The following is a 15,771-nucleotide window of genomic DNA, read 5'->3' as shown; positions in this document are numbered from 1 at the left end:
TGATGATACAGGGTTTATGGCTAGACCTTACAGTACGTCCAATGATGTTGAGGAATTTAAGGTGTTTTTTTACGGTTATTTAATCAAATTTACTCAAGTGTTCATCAATCATCTCCAAAAGGGTGTGTCTGTACAGTACCTAGTTTATAATATGTTAGAAAGCACTGGTTACTGATAGAAAGAAATAATCTAATTATTACATTAATAGGCATACACAGTAGTGTACAGTAATCCTTGTGCCAGTTTTTTCTAATCTGTCTTATATAATTCCTCAGAATAAATCGAAACTTGGATTGAAACAAAACACCTGGTTTTTGACAAGTTCTGTAGTGGTTACTGTACAAAATCGTATGTTGTATGTCTTCATGAAATTAGAAATACTGTAAATTGAAATTATTGTTTTTTTTATATAGTATTTTTAAATAATAATATTTAATAACAATATTAATAATACAGTACAGTAATATGATTAGATAATGATTAGAATTAGCCAAAATATTTTCTTATTTATTGTCTAGTTAAAGTAAAAAATAGATATCTACTGTATGTGCCTTAATAAAGTGTGCTTTCAGTGTTGAAATAATAAACACACATTTGTTGTCCTTGACTATACATCAAAATAATTATACAGTACATACATTTAATAATAATTGTTGTATAATACTTGTATGTAACTACTCAAACATCAGGATAAAAATAACTTGTGTAAAGTAGTATTTCCGTCTAGTTAACTTTGACCTAGCAAGAGTACATTTACCCCAGTTTTACATGTCTGACAAGAAGTACCCAAAAACATATTGAAGCGAATGCAAACATGATTGCCATTTCCTTCATTTGCATACTGTGTGATTCAGCTTATTTCAATGCTGCCTAACTTGAAGAACACTATCTTCTTAGCAAAGTTTTGATAGATGATTGGTCCGACAGGAAGGAAACCTAACGTGGAATATCCTGTGTTATCCGTCTCTACCGAGTGAAGGTACGATGATAGCGAGCTTTGGGGTCAGCTGCTGGACATACTGTAGTCACTGTTGTGAATTGTAATGAAAAACATATGAGATTAAGTCAAGCAAGCTGGCTTAGCCCCAAGCAGGGGTACAAGGCGTCTAGGCTCTTAAAACCTACTGAGATGCAAGACTAAACAGCAGTGTATGGCTCTGGTATAAATAGGAATATTTGCGGGCTTGTCTCATTTGGAAAAAGTTCTTAAATAACTTTTTTGAACATACAGTACTAAAGACAGCTAAGAATTCAGCAATACACAGCAAATTAATTGACAATTGATAGTGCAGAAACATCGTAGCTATACTGTACCTGTAATGCTGGTTTTGTTTTATTGTGAATTTCAACATGTTTTGACTTTCGATAATTAATCTATGGATGTTTAGCTGAAGGTCAAATATAAGCCGATTTGTTGGGAATAATACTTACTGTACCAAGTTTTTTTTTTAGATTGATTTTGCAAAATCTGGTTTGTTTATGTCATGACCTGAGCCTGTTTGTATGAATACAGGTCATAGGTCATCAAGATTTTCAAAATTTTTACAGTACTATTTCAAAGAAAATCATTTTAATTTCTAAAATTGTTGAGGTTTTTTCTTTTAATTCGTCCTGGAATCCGTCAGAATAAAATAAAAACACAAGAATGGAAAGTTTACAGAATGTGCGTCAGCGTTGTCAGTCGATGGTGTCGCTTCTACCAACAAACGCAAATCAAGGACGCAATATCAGACACGGTAAGAGATCTCATAACTGCATGTAGGCATGGATTAAACTCGATGCGTGCCGATGAAGAGCTTCAGTCGTCTTCAGATTCCGGTGTTTTCTTCCAATGTATTATTAACCTTTGTTATTGTTAGTTTCTCCGTTTGTTTTGTAGAATAGTGTTGTCCTTTTTTCCAGTTTGTTACAAATTTGTAGTGCATGGTTTCTAATGGTAGTGTTTGTATCGTATCATTTCTGCTTTTAACTCATTTTTATAAGTATTAATTCCAATCACTGCAATATAGTCATGCACTTAAACTGTGTCAAATTTGTACTGCAGTACTGATAGTTACTTACTGCAGTAAATCTACTTCTACTGCAGCTGCAGCTCAACTAAGTTGCAGCCCACATCATTCTGCAGTACATGTTGACACAGTTCTTAAGATATTCACTAAATTTGTCCAACCACAATTAGTGCAAGTTACCGTTTGTTGTTATTATTGAAGAAGACTTTAAAATGTATTGTTATATTTAAAATACAAGTTGTACACAATATAATCTTTTTACTTGAATTGTCACACTTGAGTGAGTATTACTCATTCAAGTATGACACGCCAATAGTTATTATACTTTGTACGTGCATTGAAAAGACTTCAATGACAACAATATTTTGCAATTATAGATTCACAGTTGAGTTATGATAGAAATTAATTTCATAAAATAACAATAATTTCTGATCATTGCAAATAGTGTACATTGTTATTGTCGTTATTTCTCCGATTTTGTTATATAATGTTGTCATTTTTGGTGACCTGTACATTTAAGTTACTACAGTACCTTAATTTATATTTTATTTATATTTATTGATTGAACAAGTTTTCATTATTTTGGTATCCTTTGCACGCCTACTACTGTATTTTTTTATAAAGATAAATTGACTAACTTTTTGCATGTTTGTTAAGTTAAATTTGTTTTTCATGTGTTTTCAAAGTTGATTTGATATTTCTATTTTGTTATTTTTGGTTAAATTATATCTTTTGTCTAAATTTTATTCAATTTAATATTATATCATTATCAACATTCAGTTCAATAATGATTTAAATATATTACATATTTGTTTACCAATTTCTTTATGTAAATATTACAGTTACAATTACATAATATTTAGTAATAAGTTTAGTAATAGTTTCAGTTAATCTTAAAATAAAACAATTTGTAGTTAGACTATGTCATCAATTGGTTGCGTGCACCATTTTGTCTGTTCTGTTTGGTTTGTAAGAGAAAGTTGATAACTGCCGATCTGCTGCTGTTGTTATTGTATGACAAATTCTGCCCTAGGCTCTCGTCTTGTCGTCCAAAATAGAATAATACCTTTCCACTCTATTGCCTACGTCTACTCTCCACGGGTTTGAATAAACTTAAGATTTTAATTAGCACAAATTTGTAAATTCAACGCAGCCATTGAATCATGGAGGCGTAGCGGTCTGCTGCGATGGAACACATTTTCCAATACATTAGGTCCATACACAAGCTGGCCTTGAATTTTATAACCTGTACAATCCTTTCTAAATTGGAAATCTTAAAGAGAAATCTTCAAATAATTTTAATCCTGCTTACTAAACTACCAGTTATGTTTTTCTGTATATTAGAAATGTTCCTATTTCTAATTCAATAAAATTTCATTTAAAAAAAATGCATCCTTTATTAATTTACCCCTTTTTTTCCAACACACTGTAGAGTTAGGCATATTCGACTGGTCAGTCGCAAACACCTCGCTGTATACTGTATAAACAGTGAGGAGTTGGAGGAGCTAGATCTGCTGAATACAGCCCAGTCAAATACGCCCCTAATGTGCTTGTAAAGTGCAGCGCCATCACTGTATAGATTAGTACAAATTTTATGATTGAATTACAGTGTTCTTTGAAATTCACCACTTATTAAAATCATTGTAGTGCAGTAAAGTGACGAAAACATTCACTTAAGATAATAACAAAGCCCTTGTATGTAAAGAGCTGTATACTTTGAACAGATTTTGTTTTGTGTCAGACAATACCAACAATTAATGGCCCAAGGATATAGTATCTCACCATAATACATGCTTATTTTATTATTGTTAGCTTTGAAGGTTTTGTATTTGTAGACCGTGTGTTCAAGTTAAATTTAGTTTATTGTGACTCATAACACTAAACAGGAATCTTCAATCTTTTTAGATTCTGGTCATTTTAGTTTTAGTCATAGAGTAAGTATGTACTAACAAAAATCGATATCAACAGGAAATAATGTCGTTTTTAAAACCAGAGATTTTAAGTAAGTACAGTCGTCTTGAGTTGAAATGGTTAGTTTATATACTACATAGAACTGGTTTAATCTGTGATATCTATAATATGTAAGGTAGTCACATAGATGTTGTTTGTTTATGTTATCTTCTCTATCATCAACCTGTTGTATACTGAATTCAAGAGTGGAATTCAAGCAGTTAGATACTAGTAGTAACTAACAGGAAATGATTCTGTAATATACTGTACTAGTACCACACTGTACGACTGACTTTCTTTATCAAACATGCAACTTTCGCAGTGATCTGAAGTTGTGGAACACTTGGATGCAGAATTTTTAATTCGTTTATTGTACAATTGAATTACAATAGAATTGTTGTTAGGACACGGCGGGCCCAATAAAGTAAACTCCATGAATGAGCGTTGACCATTGTTAGAAACATTACAACTTTGTTTCATGTTCCCTACAAACAGTAACTGTATAAATAAATATTTTGTATTATTTTCTATTTTGGTTTCATGAGACCTCTTAACGCAAAGCCTGTAATTTGTGAACTGACACCAGACTGTGAAATGAACTATGTTTGAACCATTGGTCGTCTCTCATTTGAGTGTCCAAAATTGTTTTAGTTATGGAAGTTTGACGACATAGTCTTCCTTGCCAGCAGCAGGAGGTTAAAGAAAGTAAATAAGATATAATTGTAACCACTTGTAAACAGCTCCATTGGTACACAATCAGTCTGTGTTATACAATTAGGAACAATCAAATTTTAACTCCAAAAGTTCCTTTTCAAAACTTTGAAGGGAAAGTTTGTAAATTGTGTTGTAGATAATCATCTGCTTTCTATGGTACTCAATATTTGATTGACTTATTTTATTTTTTTTGTATAGTTGTACAGTTTTGTAAAAGTTATAAAACGAATTTTCTTTCTAGATTATTTTAAATTCTAAGATGAAATTAAACAAAATAATCATCATTTATTCATAATTTATATTAATTTTTGGTTTCAGAAATCCGTCAAAGATTAACAGAACAGTTAAAATGTCTGGATACGCGCCACGAATCGCAGCTAGGTCTAATCGCCGACTTCCAGGAATATTTCAAACGAAGGTCGGAGATTGAATTTGACTATGCTCGAGCACTAGAACGTCTATATGATAAGTTTACCGGCAAACAAAAACCAAGTCACACGTAAGTTTCCAATTTATTTAGTTGGATGATGATACAAATTAAAATTAAGTTCATCCCCCTTGTAGTTATACGTGGTGTATGTCTCCACACTGGCCCAACAACTCTAACACGTAACTCTCAACGTAAATTTCAGTACTGTCATAATGACTGAAATACAACTGCTTCTGATAATCACATGAACTTGTATATTGATTGTAGGATGAACTAGGTTAAAAGCATTAACGATAATGAAACCAAATCTAGGGATCTTAATTGTCCAATTTGATTAATTAACTCATGCCATTGTCTTTATTATGATGGTGTCCGACATATACTGCATTGTTAATCAACTTTATTCCGCTCTGAATTTACTTGTACAAGAACCATGTCAAAGTAATTCACTGTACTGTACTGTACAGTAATTGCTGGGGTACCGTACAGTATTTGCTGCACTACAGTATTGTACGCTATTACATTGATACGATATCCAATATTTTAGTCTTTGTTCTATTTTACAACTGTATGGTAAACAGCAAAAAAACAGAATATTTTTTGTTTGACCGGTACATAAATAAAACCTTTCAATAGTCATTTATTACTGCAGTGAATCAATTACTGCATCAGAAAGTTATTCTTTAGAGAGGGAAAGTTGAAGGAAATGGCCAATAACACTAAGCTACCTTTCAAACAATGACAGATTTCTACGAATAATAAATGACATCGCCTTAAAACAATGGTTTGAATAATTCCCAGTGTGGAGCGTTAAACTTTCTATGACATATTTATTCATGAATTTTAGATTAATTTTTCATTTGAAATAATCTACACCTTCTGGGCGTTTTTTTGTTGTCAGATAACATGATCTCTTCTTACAGTATTTTAAGAGTAGATCTGCATTTGAAATTAAGTACGTTTGCCTACATCATGATACAGTAGCTACTTCATTATGGATCGCTACAATTTCAACTTATTTAAAAATGTACAAAAAAATTAAATAGCACGCCAATTTGTCTAGTGTATAATCCTTGGCATTAAATCTTAAATGCATAAAAAGGCATAGAGAATGTAAGAAAGAAGATGTATAGTACTGTATACAGGATGATTTATATAGATGTACATATGCAGAAAACCTAAGAATTATAAAGGCCGGTTTAGGGTATTAGTAAACTAGGCAAAGCTACTGTAGTTAGCTCAGAATGCAAAATAAACCAAATAGTTTTGACAAATTTACAGTATAGGAATGAAATTATTGTATAAGTAATAACTGATCCAAGGCAAAACCAAATATTTATGTTGACAGAACATACAGTAGCATACAGTACTTTATTTATTTTTTTATAGTTATTTGATAAGTCACGTGACAACCCTTGCATTCTGCTATGTCATCATTAATTTAACGTTCATTAAGTGATGACCTTCAAGGCTCGTTAATGTAATTAGTACGTTAAGTGGAAAGATAATCACAAGGTGTCGTGACTATTATCGCTAGCTCTCAACTACGTGGCAAAGTTTCATATTTCTTAAAATTTTGCTTTGTGACAATAAGAAACATTGTATGATTGTTTTATAGTTTTAAAAACTGTCACCAATAATGTTTTAGGATGTTTGTGACAAATAATAGTTGCCCTATCAAATTTAATTGTGACAATTTTATTTTCGACCTCAACGATTGAAAGAGAAATTTAAAATTTGTATACGTTACACAAGAATTTGCTAAACAATAGAAGAGATATTCGCATACGATGTGCTGGGTTTTTTTGTATGTGTAGTTTACTGACCTTCTGTAAACTTGAGTGGATCTGTTAAGCTGCGTAGCATCTGTTATCACTGCTGCCATGTGCTATCCATCAGGCTTTGCAAGATTCCTACTGCATGAATCTTCAGTATGATTTATTGGGCAAAATCAACCCACACCTCTCACTTGCCTTATTAGTTAATTTGTATGGACATAAAGAAATTAGTAATTTATTTTGCAAGAGAAGAGATGTCATTTAAAATGTTTTAAATGACATACAGTAGGATGGTTGTGTAGGATGAATCTTAATGTAGGTATTGTGAATGCTTTACTTTAGTAAGCCATTATGGTAACTAACTGCGCAGATCCTGGGCAGGGACGTGGGGCATGAGGGGAACATTCTGTACAGCATCCCCTCCACCTATTTTTTACTTTAGTAACTCTGTTGTTCTGTATCTTTTACTTCAATATCTTGCACAAACATTTTGAAAATGTGTAGTTAGCTTTAAAGCATAACAAAGAACAAGTTTTACTTTCAATATCAATGAATGCTCAGGTCGTATTCAATTTCAATGCAACCGAGTACAGTAGTGTAATTGCACACCAGATGGCCTCTCTTTTCTTTCACTCCCTGCGGATTTTACAGAATAACTTTTAGTTGAAGATGCTGACTTCAGATGATTCTAAAATTACGTTGCGTTTTTTAAATTTAATTTTCCATTGACTAAAAGGTACATATTGTTAGTTATATGGAATCCATGAAGATCCCAAGTTCTATTTTAATCTTTACATTTTCAGAACATACTGTAGATGGACTGTTGATTGTGAATTCATATTCAATATTGTAATTTGTATGTGTCAATATTTGTCTGATGCAGTCTTTAATATTTGTCCACTTTAGGTATGATAGTGTCTTACTCTAGGTTCCAATATTGATTTCTCAGCAGTTTACATAGACCCACTTAAATGAATTAAACTGCCTAGCTAATGAGTAGTTTAATTGTACGTATTGAAAATTGATCTGACACCACGTCTTTGTTATAGAGCAAATTAAGACACAAACTGAGCACTGTGCTCTTGAACAGAGTGAAGAACATGACTATTGTAAGGTTGCAAGGTCATCTAAAGTTGCTTTGAATAATTTATTTTGATGGTCAGGTGATAACAAATATTAATGCAACATATTTTATTTCATTCCATCTTGCTGACGACTCTTCTTACATAATGCAAGGAGAAATAAGTCCTGACTTATTTCTTCTTACATAATGCAAAAAGAAATAAGTCCTAGCTTAATTATTCTTACATTAAATAAAATAAATTAATAAAATAACAATGCAAGGAGAAATAAATCCTAACTTATTTCTTCTTACATAATGCAAGGAGAAATAAGTTCTAACTTATTTCTTCTTACATAATGCAAGGAGAAATAAGTTCTAACTTATTTCTTCTTACATAATGCAAGGAGAAATTTAAGTCCTAACCTATTTATTCTAACATAATGACATAAACACAGGTAGTACATGACCACACCAAGATTGTTATCAGTTATGAAAACAGTAGCATATGGCGTTACATACCTGTAAATCCTAACACATTGTATTCAAGCGTACTGTGTATCATGACAGGTCGTTGTGCACTCAAGCATGGCATTCGGGTCGGTGCTCGTTCAAGCATGATAGATGGATATTGTTCATTCGGGCATTTACTGTAGAATAACACTCCTTTAGCTAAGTGTCAATACATCTTGTAATTTTTGTATGTTTATTTTATTGGTAAATAGCCTGACCTGCTTTGAGCTATTTCAACCCAGATTGCACTTGCATTATCCCAGAAATAAACATACTACATTTTGTACATACTGTACAGTAATTTCTAATTTGAGAACATCAATCAATGTGGACAAATTAAAAATACAGTAGTGGATACAATAATCCTACTATAGTATTTATTTTAAATATACTGTACTGAAATGAAATGATTTTATCTCTTAATATTTTAAACATTATTTATGATTGTTTAACCACCAAGTGGACCTGGTGCTTGTAACTGGCGTTCAATTTCCATTGCCCATTGGGTTGGGTTCAAGTCTTTTTTGACAATAAAAGTTATCTGTACTACTGTATGTAATAATTGCCACAGATTGATTTATTTATTTATTTGTTCTTTCTTTAAACTGAAATACACTTTCAATACAAATGTACTGATTTCCAAAATAAAATATAAAAGAAAAACAAAAAGCAAGAAAAGAGATATAAAACTATTTTCAATTGTGATGGCAAAAAGGTTAATACATATATGTTTTCTATAGTGAAGATTTAAAAGTTGCCAAAGACATATTATGGAGTTCTGATTTATGTTATTTGGTAGAGAATTCCATAGTTTTGTTGATCTATTAAAACAAAAGTTCTTTTAGTTTACCCTGAGAGTTATTCCATAACTAGATACCTAGTTTTATAACATGAAAACCATATAAAATAATATAAGACTCTATAGAGTTGGCATCTGTTCGTTAAAGTAATTGATCACATTTGTTAATCACCTATTATAATTAATGTATTTTGAGAGCATACCTTATTTTGTCTCATGCGGACATATCTCTGTCTGGAATGCTAATTAGTAAGGAACACACTGAACATAATTTATCAAAATTTATTAACACGACCTGATTGTGAAATAATTATTAATTTATTGATGAAGACAGATTAGGTTACAACAAGCAACCAAGATCATATGAAGAATTCATCTGTGAAATCGACAATAACCAAAAAAAAACATGAAATTTAAAAGTATTTTTCTGATTCTGATAAATATATAAACTTATTTTAATTATCATAAATGTTCAATATTGAATAATTAGTTAGTAATTTTTAATCTTTTAGCCACTTTTTATAAGAGAATTGTGTTGTTTATGATGTGTTGTTGTAGTGTGTACAGTATCTGTGTTGGTGCAATTTTTTTTAAATTTTATAATGATATTCCAGTTTTCAAAACAAATTTCTGTTAATTTTTAAAAGAACAAATAAAAGATACTATGATTGATTGTTTTTCTTGTTCTGTACATAATTTACTGAGCACAAATTTGAGCTGAGTATAGTTGCTCTCTAATGTGTAATTCTCGGTGGTTACTGGATTTGATAACATTGTTGAAGCTTGTGTCATTTCTCGTGTGCCTCATTCATCACAAACACATGTTCACATGGCATCTGGTAACATGAACCTTTGTCATGTATCATGTACTCGTACTTGGTCATGTCCATTACATCTTTTATAACGCCAATAAAATCGATCACGAAAAGCCAAATTATAATATAACCCCTAAATAATAAACTTACTTAAGCCCTAGATAAACTATTACACTCTAACCATAATCAAAAGATTTCGTCTTCGACTCTAAACGATGGTGGATATATGTTTAGGAACCATTTTGCAGTTGATTATTGAAAGGGAGGAAATTTTACAAGAAATGCACTTTATAATACATTAATTATTGCAGTTAATTCTACAATAATGTAATGTTTAATGTAGTACTGCAGTAACATTATTGTTATATTTTTTGAATGATTTTTTAAAGATCTACTATACTGTAATGCCATCCATTATTCTATTGCAGTGTAAATGAAATTACATTATTTTATCATTTTTACCTTTATATTGTTTTGTTTCAGTAAAGACATACAAGGGCCGTCGCCACAAGCCTGTTGGAATACCCTTCTACAGTTAACAAGGTCCCAGTACAGACAACACACCATTGTTAGTCAGGTTTATGGAAGTAACATTGTAAATAGCTTCACCACAGCCCAAGAAGAGTTGCAGAAAATCTTTAAAAAGGTAAGTAAAGAGATCTTAATCTCACTACTTTAATATTTGATTGTTTCAAGTGGCTGACTTGATTGAAGAAGTTTTTAATTGTGGGAATGAAATTGAAATCGAAAGAAGTTACAGAAAGGAAAGAACAATAGGAATAAGATCATTATATCAATGTCTAACAGATGTCAATGTTTCACCAGTATTCATGTCCCTGACTTTTCTAGTTTCCTCTTTCTCTAAAATGTTAACAATTGTCAGATTATGTTTGGTTTTCCACCTTTTTGTTTAAATACTGTTTTCGTACAGTGATTTAATTTCTACTAAGCAACAATGCAGCCTGATGCAGTCCTTCAAATCATAGAGTAATCGGTTCAAGTCTGCTTCAGTATTACTGTAAACTGGTTTGTCATCACACACAACTTTACTAAAAATCAGTAGCAAAGTTGGAATAAAATGCAAGATTCTTAGAAAAGTACATCAACCACAAACCACATTAGGGTATCTTGTTAGAATCCAAAGGGAAGAACATCATTTGAACAAGGAAATGTTTTCCAATAAACATTGTTGAATTATTTCCTCCTTTTCTCTAGATTAGTATTTTTGCAAACACCTCAAATGTGCTACTACTAAATGTTGCTATGTTTTGTCACTATTATTGACATCAACAACTTCCTGTTGTATACAGTATACAGTACAGTATATTTTCATTTTGACTTTCCAATACAAAAACACATTTTTACAGAAATTTTACCTCAATTGGTATATTGCAAGATACTACAGTATAGTTTTTGTAAAGTGAAGAAAGAGTTCTTTCACATAGTAATAAATTGGATTTATTCCAATTGAGTCATATTTCACTACTTTCTGTTTTTATCATAAAAAGTCGAATGGAAGTATTGCTGGTCAGTTTTAGGATTTTAAAGAGGTTTTGTAGAGCATGTTTTAGGAATTTCATTGATATATTGATAATTGATTTTAAATACCAATTGAATTAATTCTAGTTTGATTGACTCAGTCTTGGTTTTGTGACAAACAAATACTGTTTTTGGAAAACAAAATGAAATATTAGAGATAAATTTATGATTTATTGTTTGAAGGTTTGCATGGCGAAATCAAATTTATATCCAATTTATGATTATTATCTACATCAGTACATCACCATCATTAATGATATTTGATATTATGTTGTTATTTTTCTTTTTTCTTCTCTGTCAAATTCATTACTTTTAACATACAAAATATGGCACAATCAGTATGCTACTTATCATTAAAATATATTAAATACAATAATTGTCAAAGCAATAAATTTATTCTTAATATTCCACATTTGCAAGTCCTTTGTGTGCTAAATACCCATGGGATATTCTCATGCAATCCATCGCTCTCTTTGAATTATTGTCAAACACAGTGTAAGCTATAAAAAACACAAAGATATTGCATCAATAAGTACTTCATTGCCTTTTATGGTTTTATAACCTCCTTTTCCAGTACCTGGATGTAAAATGATAGTTTTTTTTTCTGATCTGTCATAATTTATAATCTATACATGATACTAAATTAATAGAAATTGGACAGAACTTTGATATAAATTGACTAAAATATATGGTTTTTTATTCATATAATAAAAATATGTTTATTCATCGCCTCTATTTGCGGCACCGGCACATTAATAGGTCATAGGTCGTCATCAGCAACGTTATCATGCCTATTTGCAGCACATTATCAGGTGGCTGTTCTTTCATCTGCTGATATCTTATCTAGATTCATTTATTGAGTATGTTTATCTTTATTGCGAGTAATAAAAATACCCAGCAGTACTACTAGGTTGAATAAATACTATAAATTCGGTGTCATTTTAACATTTCTTGGTATCAAAATGGCTTACTAAATTATCTGAAGCTAAATATACAGTAAAACATTCTTATGTACAGTTTAGCATTTTGGGAAAATGTGTTTGATTATGTATGTTGAAATATGAAAAAATAAGTTAAATTTAAAAACAAAAATCTTTAATAATATTGTTCAAGATTTCATTCAATTGAAGTCACATTAATGTCAGCATTCATTTCTATCATATTGAGCCAAAAATATATTACAAAACAGACTCAACCGCCTTATTGTGACAAGAAAATGCATCTTACGAAATTGAAACTTAACGAAACATCATAGTGCATACCCTGCAGACGTAATCACTTCACAAACAATAGAAAGGTTATGTTGGCATCGATCTTAGCTCGTGTGTTGTCGTACAGCTAGTGATTAGGTTGGAGTAATGTGCAATCTAAAGCTAAAGATTGACAGCACAATTATTATCGTAGAATTCATGTTTTGCCGTCGTTTTCATCAATAATGAAATGATGTGTTATTCATGAACTCTTTAGGACAAGTTCTTTCAGAGTAATTTTTAGTTTTGTTTTAAGATTATAAGTCAATATGCACAAGTTTTAGTTTTACACACAATTATTTTGATATTACTTTCTTTTGTTTTCCTAATTCCTAAGTGTTTCATTGTTTATGGAATATTATTGAAAAACACCTAAAGTACCAAATACATGTCCCTAAAGCTTTTAATAATAGTTTCAATATCATTTTTATATTATTCCTTGTCACTTTCATGATGTTGTTTAGTTTTGCAGTCTTTTATTTCTTCTTTTAGTTTATCATCACCTTGATTCAAGCTGATCTTTCTTTCATGTTCTTTTATTTCTTCCCTTTAGTTTATCATCACCTTGATTCAAGCTGATCTTTCTTTCATGTTCTTTTATTTCTTCTTTTAGTTTATCATCACCTTGATTCAAGCTTATCGTTCTTTCATGTTCTTTTATTTCTTCTTTTAGTTTATCATCACCTTGATTCAAGCTTATCTTTCTTTCATCTTCGTTTATTTCTTCTTTTAGTTTATCATCACCTTTATTCAAGCTGATCTTTCTTTCATCTTCGTTTATTTCTTCTTTTAGTTTATCATCACCTTTATTCAAGCTGATCTTTCTTTCATGTTCTTTTATTTCTTCTTTTAGTTTATCATCACCTTGATTCAAGCTTATCGTTCTTTCATCTTCTTTTATTTCTTCTTTTAGTTTATCATCACCTTTATTCAAGCTGATCTTTCTTTCATGTTCTTTTATTCCTTCAGAAGTAGTTCATCCATCTTCTTCAATAATTTAGTATTCATAACGTATATTTGTAGTTTTCATCTACAATATATCAATGTCAAGTTTTATATCTTCTTCTAGTTTGCATGACACGATTCATTTCATGCATACTAGGTTATTGCCTGCAGTAACTGCTGTAAAATACCTTTGTCGGGACGCTTGTACATTCATATACAATATGAAATTCATATGAAATTATTAGATGAATATGTTTCTTACATAAATTTGGACATATTGTAGCTTGTGATTTACCAGTTGATGTTTGTTTTAATCAACTTTTACCTTTACAATTTAATCTTTCAACTCTGATGATACGTGCGCTTTCAATAAATAGCGCGCTAAATGAAAATGTGTTGATTTTAATATACCGAAACCTTTTTAGCCTTTAAATTCTAACATGTATTCGTGCTGTGATACATTTCATGCAATTAGTATAATCATTTTATAATATAACGTGTGTTTTAAATGACTTTTAAATAACATCCAACCAACATTAGAAATACAGTAATTACTATTAGATGGCCTTGGACATATGAAGGAACAATTTAGTTGACTTAATGCCGTTTTTTCTGTTTATTGATAAGCTTTTTTGTATTTTATAGAGTAAAGAGCTGGCGATAGGAGTTCACGAGGAACTTTTGAAAGTGATGTCACAACTACAAAAGGTAAATTAAAATGAATGTTCGTACTGAAAAGTTGAGCTTGCAACAGTATAACCTTAAAAGTAGACACCTGCTTAATTTGGATGTCTTGAGTAATGACTTTCCAGTTTGAAAATGAACTTATACTTAATATACATAGCTTGTCACAAACACTACCAGTGTTGGTTTTATGTAATTTAATTTAAACAAATACAAGATATGAACTTGTGAACTGGTTGCAACAAAAGTACCAAGAACCCAGCTTCCAAGTACCAAGTACTGTAAATGGTATTTTAATGCACCCATGTGTCACGTGATGCTAGCTGTGTACAATGTCTTAGCATTGTTCACCCTATTGTTACTGCAAAGTAGCATTTGAAATGACTACCAGGAATGTGAGTTCCTATTATAAGTCAGTGACAGTGAGATTCCTGAATGAAATCAAAGAAACTGTATAATCCAACAATTGCTGGTTTGCAGTTTTTGATTTCCGTTATTAAATGTAATCTATTTCCTTATTATAAAACTCGAAAGAAAATTCCTATAATGAAATTATTCTTTAATTGTGTCTATTATATTATAATTTTTAATAATTTAATATTTCCATGACAATGTACTTTAATAACTGTCATGGTAGCTGCAGTAGTTTAATGCTAAGACTTAGTATTGTAACATTATTTTGACAGCTATTGGTTAGTGTAATTGCATTGTATTAAGCCATGGTGTTACCTCTGTGGCTTAGTGTGTAAGGCTATTGATATTAAACCAACATGTAGGATTAATGTTCGGATATCTTGGATTAAAACAAACATTTAGGGATTCCAATAGGATGTCTAGATTACAATAAAACTACGATATTCAACACTTACTCTGAAACTTAAGATGAACAAAAATGTACGTAATATAGTACTCGTAAAAACTACCTAATTGGTGAACCGTATTCAGAATTTAAGTACTAATAATAAACATGTTATTAACATGGTGTCATGACAACATTTAGGCCTATACAGAGATACATTAACAATCCTTTTCTAAACAAAAAGATCATATTGCCCATTTTTTCAGTGTAAACAATATTTAAACAATGGAAAATATTTAGATTATATGATAGAAATAATAATAGCATAGTATCACACTTATTGTATTTAGGTTTACCTTTCACATTTATTAGACTCAGCCTATAACCTCTTTATAATTTTTTTTAGAAATTACAATATTATTTAAAAATTTTAAATATGTTTACAAGAGGAAGTTGTTAATAATAATAATGGAATTTACTATTAAC

General features: G+C 30.6%; 1 protein-coding gene across 2 annotated transcripts in view; it reads left to right on the top strand.

Annotated features, from left to right (window-relative positions):
* The window catches only part of LOC144855863 (SLIT-ROBO Rho GTPase-activating protein 3-like), a 66,430-nt gene that overhangs the window by 2,362 nt on the left and 48,297 nt on the right, over window positions 1-15,771 (top strand). The window contains exons 2-5 of one of the 2 annotated variants that reach the window (XM_078713813.1): window positions 1,626-1,736; window positions 4,992-5,172; window positions 10,552-10,714; window positions 14,448-14,510. In XM_078713813.1, the coding sequence (XP_078569939.1) occupies window positions 1,646-1,736; window positions 4,992-5,172; window positions 10,552-10,714; window positions 14,448-14,510 (498 nt within the window). In that variant the 5' untranslated portion in view covers window positions 1,626-1,645. The remainder of the gene's footprint in view (window positions 1-1,625; window positions 1,737-4,991; window positions 5,173-10,551; window positions 10,715-14,447; window positions 14,511-15,771) is intronic. The other variant, XM_078713814.1, reaches the window with a different exon arrangement.

Source organism: Antedon bifida, chromosome 11, assembly GCF_963402885.1.
Source record: "Antedon bifida chromosome 11, ecAntBifi1.1, whole genome shotgun sequence".
Lineage (NCBI taxonomy): Eukaryota > Metazoa > Echinodermata > Crinoidea > Comatulida > Antedonidae > Antedon > Antedon bifida.
Note: the sequence above shows the minus strand (reverse complement) of the source record. Positions and strands in the feature narration are given on the sequence as shown.